Genomic DNA, 8,205 nt, shown 5'->3' on the forward strand with positions numbered 1-8,205 from the left:
AAACAAAAAAGAAAAATTAGATACAGTGTGAATAAAATATACTTATATTTCACCTTCCCATATCTTTTTTTCTCTTTCTTTCCAAATTACTTTTCAAATTGCCTAACCAAATACAGTGTTAAAGTCTAAAGATATGGATAATCTTCTCATACTTTAGAACTCGGATTACCTTAACCGGTACAAGAAAACCTTAGCCAATGAATGGAGCATTTGACGCCCAAGCAACCAAACATACCGAATAGGCCAGGTCAAACCACCGAGAAACTACTATAAATAGACCCAGCGCTCCAACTTCAACTTCCAACTGCTCTCTTCGTTTGTTGTTCAACTGCCTCCTCAGACTCTCTCTGTGTGTGTGTGTGTGTGTGTGTGTGTGAAGATGGGAAAAAAGCGTGTTAAACACTGTGTGGTAATCCTCTCTTTCTCTCTCTCTCTCATCTTGATTTTGTGCTTTCTGTTGTTGTTGTTGTTGTTGTGTGTGACTCACTGATTTGAGTTCTGGAATTAGGTGGACGCGTTCACCGACTCGCCTTTCAAAGGAAACCCAGCAGCTGTATGTTTGTTGGAGGAAGAGAGAGACGATGATGAGTGGTTTCAAACTGTTGCTAGTGAGTTCAACCTCCCCATAACCTGTTTCTTGACTCGGATCACTGACTCCGAGTCGGAGGCTCATGACTCGTCCCACTCATCCACGAACCTTCGGTTTCGCCTCCGATGGTTCATTCCAGCTGCCGAGGTCACTTGACCATCGTCCAAAGTTAAAAAAAAATATAGAACTTTTTTTTTTTTTCCCTGAATGGTCCGTTTGGTTGCTGAGAAATCGCAGGAAAAAGAAAAAGAAAAAGAAAAAGAAAAATGAAATATAATGTCGAATTCCCCTTCCGAATTGCGCAATCTTCTAATTTGGCTACTCAAATTACTTACAATTGTAGACTTACTTTTTTTTTGGTGTTAGATTTCTTTAATTTTGATTGATTCATTTTAGATTATTTCTTGCTTTCTTTTCAACTTAATCTGAAAGTATTTATACAATTCTTCATCAAATTCATAATTGATGAAAAAATGGCTAAATGTGTGTTCCAACCAGTTCATCAAATCTGTATGAAATCAAGGGCGATTCAATTTTTTTACCAAGTCAAAGATGAACCAAATCCTTCATCAAATTTCTAGTAGTCATATTTTCACTCAAATTTGATGAAATTTTAAAAAGAGTAAAAGATTGGAGAAGTTTTCTTTCATCAAAAATGGTTAAAACAGAATTTTAAGATAAGTCTGGAATTTTTCGGAAAGATTTGATGACAAAATGATCATATCAGATCAGGCTTTTAACCAAATTTGTACTCAAATTTGATGAAAACAAGATAGTGAGGATTGGAGATGCTCTTATACATCACAAGGTGTGATAATTGAGGATTGTGTTTCAATTGCTAAGTCCACGGTAGTAAGTAATTTAATCTGGACACGAAAATTTTCATGTTGCAGGTTAAACTTTGTGGCCATGGAACCTTGGCAGCTTCTCACTTTCTATTCACTTCTGGTTTGGCAAATGCCAACAGAATAGAGTTTCTGACATTGTCTGGAGTTTTGATTGCTAAAAGAGTTCCAGAATCACAGGATTGCTTTTTAATTGAGTTGGATTTTCCAATAGTTCCACTAGCTGATTTTGACTCTGCTGAGGTTCCATCAATTTCTAAAGCCTTGAGTGGTGCTTCTGTGATTGACTTAAAGATTACGACTACTGAAGAAGACCTCATTGTATGCATTCCTTTTGCACTCTTTTCTTAATTATTCATAATTATGCAACTTTGTATTTGAAGTAAATGATTAAAAGGGTGTGCAAATTATGACAAAGGTGAGGCCTATAACCAATTTATCCCTTCAATGGGAGTTATCGTTCAATTTTAGAATTAAATGGTGGGAGTGATGTGATTTCTAAGATATTCTGATTATTTCTCTTCTAACTGTAGTTGGTTCATGGCTGTCTCTCAAAGAGGGATGTCAACTTGAACTGATACATGGGTATTCACTAGTACTTGAAAGAAAGTGAATGTAAATGCATTTTGGCAGGTTGTGCTGCCGTCGGGAAATGCTGTTACAGATCTACTGCCCCAATTTGACGAAATACAACGATGCCCTGGAAGGGCAGTCATTATTACAGGGCTTGCCGCCCCTGGATCCGGGTTTGACTTTTTTAGTCGCGTCTTTGGTCCTAAAATGGGAATCAATGAGGTAATAAATTTGCATTTGGTCCCAAACTACCTTATGATTTAAATTAGTTCATTTCATCTTTCTAGGTGTCTCTTGATTAAGTGGGGAAATTTCATTTACGATAAGTAAATGAAAGCTGATGAGAAAAAAGAAAAAAAAAAATACAATTTAAAAGAACAGATCAGACATAATCCTCCATTGTTGGATGACTAATGGTGATACGCAGTTTATAAAGAACTTTCATTCAACAATTTTCTAACTGTAATAGAGTTGATGGACGCTCCCTCATATGTTGCTGCTATTTTCAGGATATCGTTACTGGTACTGCACATTGTGCCCTAGCAGGTTATTGGTCAAAAAAGTTGGGGAAATGTGATTTTGCTGCATATCAGGTTCTCTCTCTCTCTCTCTCTCTCATGCGCGCTCATGCAGTTGTGCCAGTTGTGTTCTTTCTTATTCATTAATTGTATTGCATTGTATTGTTTACTTGGCATAGGCATCAGCTCGAGGCGGCATACTGAACCTCCATTTAGATGAAAAGACTCAGAGAGTACTACTTCGGGGAAAAGCCATCACTGTAATGGAAGGTTCTCTTTTGGTTTAACTAGGAATTGCCCCATCTTTGCTTGTGTGAATCAATTGAAATAAAAGGTTGTTAATGTTTGGAAGGCTTGCTTTGAATTTTGATTGACCCGTTTGCCGTCAAAGTTAATGTTACTCCTTGTAAGTTTGTACTAGACATCTTCTGTAAAATTACATAAATTTGTATCTTTGCTATCTGTAATGGAAATTCTCTTTCTTGTTATCTCGGACTATTAGATCAAAACCTGTGTAGCTGATACAAAATTCTAACTAAGATCTTCAAAACAATTCCTGAAATCACATAAGAAGGTATTTTTTTTCCTTCCCTCTCTTTCTTTTGATTAGTTTGATTGTATTTTCTTTAACTCACTCTTCATAAAATTGACATGGAAATAGGAAATATTCTGTGAGATATAATATTTATTTGAAATAGTCAAGTTGATCCAAGAGGGGGCTAAATGTGAACTCTCCTTGTAACTTTGGTTGAAGACTCGAGATTCTACAAAGGTGCAATAGCTCCATATCTCATACAAAGAAGAAAATCAGTATGTAGTGCCATTGCCAAAACTGGAACTAATCCTCTTTGTTTGTGTTTGTGTTTGAACTCTGGTTATGTTTGTCTGTTATTCCTTTGAAAATAAAAAAATTACTAAACAAAATTGTTGGCAAGACCCAGTAACTGAAACCTACCAAATAAAATTTGTACTATTTCAGCGCTTACTCTGTCAACTAGACCATTAGATACAAAAGTCAGGAATATCACTTTCAGTCCAGATTCTAATAATACTATCAAATTTTTGTGTAGTAGTTGACATGTCACCATAGTATTAACTTCTTATATTCAAATTTAATCACTATAGTATTTATTACATAGTCTTACTTTAGAAATCATGCAAGACTTTTTAATTTGAAAGGTTGGCGACATACTTCATCTGAAGTTATGTTTAGAGGGTAGAACCGTGATTGAGGCCTCGAAATTCTGCCTCGAAATTGCCTCGAATGCAATTTTTTTTTTTTTTTTTTTTTTGTTTATTTTTTCTGGGCTAAATCATTACAGAAAAAAATAAATAAAAATAATAATAATAATAATAAGCAAAGCATCAACCCAGCAAAAAAAAAAAAAAAAAAAAAAAAAAAAGCAAATTCGAGGCAAATTTGAGCCAAAAAATTTGAGGCCTCAATCATTTTTCTTAGAGGGTAATACCAATCTACTTTATGAACAGTGGAAAAGTAAAGAGACTTGTATCATTTGCCATTCATTAAAAAAAAAAAAATAAAAAAAAAAAAATAAATAAAACTCAGTATTTGTTATTCTTTCGGTTTCAATTTTTTTTTTGGTCAATTTTCACTATTTTAGATATTCAAAAAAATTATTTATATTTTCTACTTTATTCTATTTTGAATAATTTTAAAAAATTTATCTACAAGTATTAATTGAATTTTTAATTTTTATGTATTTGTGTCAAAATATTAGTCCCTTATTTCATTTTTCATTGTTTCAAAATATTTGTTCATTTTCAAAAATCACGGACTAAAAGAACAGAAATTTCCTATTTTGTCATTTTTTAAATTCATTAGTAATAGTTTTGAAGTGTAATAATTGTACTATCAGAGAATAGTTTTAAAAGTTAATATTTTTGAAGTGTAATAATTGTACTATAAAAAAAATTTAGATTTCCAAAAAAAATTTAATATTATGAGACGGAAGAAGTACAAAAATACATTATTTAGAATATCTCCAACGTTCTAACTTTTTTTTTTGGTGCTAAATTTGAGTAAAAATTTGATTAAAAACTCCATTTGATATTACGCGATCCAACGAAGGATTTTAACCTTTTATCAAAATACCGATCGACCGAGCAGACAATCAGACAGATGTCTGGCCAATCAGCCATCCAATGTAATTTTGTCACAATTTTTTGCAAGAAGGTGGTCATCCGAGGAACAACTGATTGGATATCCATGGTGAACATGACCTGCAGCTCCAAGGGTTATGAACAGTAAAACGATGAAAAGTCTTAGCTATTCTCAATTTAGTAAAAGATTTATCATATCCTCAATTTAATACACATCTGATAAAATGATTGGAGAAACAAAAATAATTTTTTTTCATCAAATTTAAATTTGATAAATTAATAAGTGATACAGTGGAAATGGTTTTATTAATCTGATTAAAAGACACAAATGCTAAAAATAGGAGAAATATATTATATAAGGAAAATTGTGTTTTTAGTGAAAAGCTTTGTGAGAGCTTCAATATCTCATACTAATTTTCTTAATTTTAAATAATTAAGAAAATATCCATTAGTAGGAGAAATATATTATATAAGGAAAATGGTGTTTTTAGTGAAGAGCATTATGAGAATTTCAATATCTCCTACTAATTTTCTTGATTTTCTTAATTTTAAATAATTAATAAAATCTTCATTGACTAGCTTTTATTTGATGATAATCCACATTGAGAAAAGAAGGGAAAAAAAAGAAGAGTTATTTTACTCATTTAAAGGGAATCTTATACTCTCATCCCATTTAGTGAGGAGCGTTGTCAGAGTTTCAATATCTCGTACTAATTTTCTTGATTTTCTTAATTTTAAATAATTAAAAAAATCTCAATTAACTAGCTTTTATTTAATAATCCCATATCAAAAAAAAAAAAGGAGAAAAAATGAGTTATTTTACTCACATAAAGTGAATCTTATACTCCCATCCCATTTAATATTGTATTGTTGTGCATGTTTCAATTCAATATAGTTTAAATTTAAAAAATTTTAATTAATTAATTATGACCTAACCGATTAGGCTAAATCATTTTTTATTTGATTAATTTGTTGGTTTAATCATGATTTTTATCAGTTTTATCAAAATATATTGATTAGATTTGTTTGATTCGAAGTGAACTAAAGATTGATTTGATTAAAGATTGAAAGACTGAGATTGCTTGATTAGAAATAAACTTTCCGTCCATATCGGAAAAAGAAAAAAAAAAGTGAGTTATTTTACTTATATAAAGTGAATCTTAATAGTACAGTATTGTGTATACGTCAATTCAAGACAGCTTAAATTTTAAAATTAAAATAACATTAAACATTTAAAAGTTTTAATTAATTAAGTTTTGTATAAGTTGGTTGGTCATTTGACCTAATTGATTAGGCTGAACCATTTTGGGTTTGACCGATTCACCGGTTTAATCATGATTTCTCATATTGATTTTAAACAATTAAAAAAAATTCCATTGGCTAACTTCCATTTAACCATATAAAAATAAAACTTTAATTAGTGTATGATTTATTTTATAATCCCATATTGGGAGAAGAAGAAAAAGCAAAGTTTGTTTCACTATCTATCTATAAATAAATTATATAAGGAAAATGTGATTTTTAGAGAGAAGCATTCTAGGAGCTCTAAACCCTTATTCTAAAATTATTGTATTAAAAGTTTTAATTAATTAATTTTTGTATAAGTTTGTTGGTCATTTGACCTAATCGATTAGGCTGAACCATTTTGGGTTTGACTGATTCACCAGTTTAATCGTGATTTCTCATATTGATTTTATTAATTTTAAACAATTAAAAAAATTTCCATTGGCTAACTTCCATTTAACTATATAAAAATAAAACTCTAATTAGTGTATGATTTATTTTATAATCCCACATCGGGGAAGAAGAAAAAGTAAAGTTTGTTTCACTATCTATTTATAAATTATATAAGGAAAATGAGATTTTTAGAGACAAGCATTCTAGGAGCTCTAAACCCATATTCTAAAATTATTAAATTTTCTTAATTTTAAACAATTAAGAAAATTCTCGTTAGCTAGCTTCCATTTACCTTCTATTTTACAATCCCACATCGGAAAAAGAAAGAAAAAGTGAATTGTTTCACTTACATAAAGTAAATCTTATGCTCCCATTTATATAAGCAAAATGAGATTTTTAATGAAAAGCCCTATGATCAATATCTTATACTCATTTTTTTTGATTTTCTTAATTTTGAACAATTAAGAAAATCCCCATTGATTAGCTTCCATTAAACTTTTATTTTACAATCCCACATAGTTTTGATTTTAATAATAATTTTGTATGAGATTTTATCCCAGTCCTGGAATAAAAAGTTGCTAGGTTCAAGGATCAAGGATCTAGGACGCCTAGATGATTAACATCTCGGCCTAGGTGATGCACATCTCGACCAATATGCCTAGGTGACGGGGGAGGTCAACTAAGGTGGTTCCAAGATGGTCCTAGGTGTTGGCGCTCAACTACCTAGGTGTAAGAGGTTCAAAGGTGTGACCTAAGCTTGAGACAACAAGGATAGATGACCTAGGCTTAGCACACCAAGCAAGGAACAAAGCATGCATATAACACTTATGCAAAACATGATAGCATCAAGACAAGACAAGGATCTTTACCTAGGCAAACAAGTCTAAGTCTGCATGTACAAACTTAACAAGGCAAAATCATATAAATGTTCATGAATATGACTAAGATAAGATGAGGGTTGTTATAATAAATCTAAAATTGAGTTAATTGCAAATCTATCTACCCCCAAGACTGTTAAAGATATTAGATTATTTTTAGGACATGTAGGTTTTTATAGGAGATTCATTAAGGATTTTAGTACCATATCTAGACCGTTATGTAATCTCTTATTAAAAGATGCACCTTTTGAATGGACTAATAAATGTCAAGAGGCTTTTGAAAAATTGAAAACCATGCTTATTTCTGCCCTTATCATGCAACCACCTAATTGGTCTTTATCTTTTGAAATTATGTATGATGTTAGTGATTATGCAGTTTGAGCTGTTTTGGGACAATGCATGGACAAAAAGCCATATGTCATTTACTATGCTAGTAAAACTTTGAATAATGCCCAAATGAACTACTCTACCACAGAAAAAGAGTTGCTAGCTATAGTATTTGCTCTTGACAAATTTCGTGCTTATTTAGTTGGATCGCCTATTGTTGTATTTACTGACCATGCAGCTTTAAAGTACCTTCTCCCCAAGAAGGATGCTAAGCCTCGCTTGATTAGGTGGATCATTCTCCTCCAAGAATTCAACATCACAATCAAAGACAAAAAAGGAGAAGAAAATGTTGTGGCGAATCATTTGTCTCGACTTGTGTTTGATGACTCCATAGAAACAATGCCCATAAAGGATACTTTCCCTGATGAGCAATTGTTTATTATTATTGATTTGTCTTGGTATGCTGATATTGTTAATTATCTTGTTATAGGCATGATCCCGAGTTAATGGAGTGCATAAGACAGAAGGCAATTTTTGGTTGAAGTAAAGAATTTCTTTTGGGATGATCTATATTTGTTTAAATATTGTCCAGACCAAATCATAAGAAGATGTGTCCCTAATAATGAAATAAATAATGTCATCTCCTTTTGCCATTTTGAAGCTTGTGGAGGCCATTT

General features: G+C 31.6%; 1 protein-coding gene across 2 annotated transcripts; it reads left to right on the forward strand.

Moving 5' to 3' along the window:
• Positions 1-306: 306 nt before the first annotated feature.
• LOC145807410 (uncharacterized) lies at positions 307-3,597 on the forward strand. 2 transcript variants are annotated; one of them, XR_014350463.1, is made up of 8 exons: positions 309-409; positions 509-736; positions 1,483-1,755; positions 2,068-2,229; positions 2,517-2,600; positions 2,705-2,931; positions 3,028-3,099; positions 3,187-3,597. XR_014350463.1 is itself a non-coding variant. In XM_082905559.1 (6 exons), the coding sequence occupies exons 1-6, from the start codon at positions 380-382 to the stop codon at positions 2,810-2,812; spliced, it is 885 nt and encodes a 294-aa protein (XP_082761685.1). In that variant the 5' UTR covers positions 307-379; the 3' UTR covers positions 2,813-3,013. The 2 variants fall into 2 exon arrangements, 1 of the variants encoding a protein (XP_082761685.1); XM_082905559.1 differs by lacking the exons at positions 3,028-3,099; positions 3,187-3,597 and having other exon boundaries at positions 307-409; positions 2,705-3,013.
• Positions 3,598-8,205: the final 4,608 nt, after the last annotated feature.

This window comes from Camellia sinensis, chromosome 14 (assembly GCF_055761805.1).
Source record: "Camellia sinensis isolate YWXY chromosome 14, ASM5576180v1, whole genome shotgun sequence".
NCBI lineage: Eukaryota > Viridiplantae > Streptophyta > Magnoliopsida > Ericales > Theaceae > Camellia > Camellia sinensis.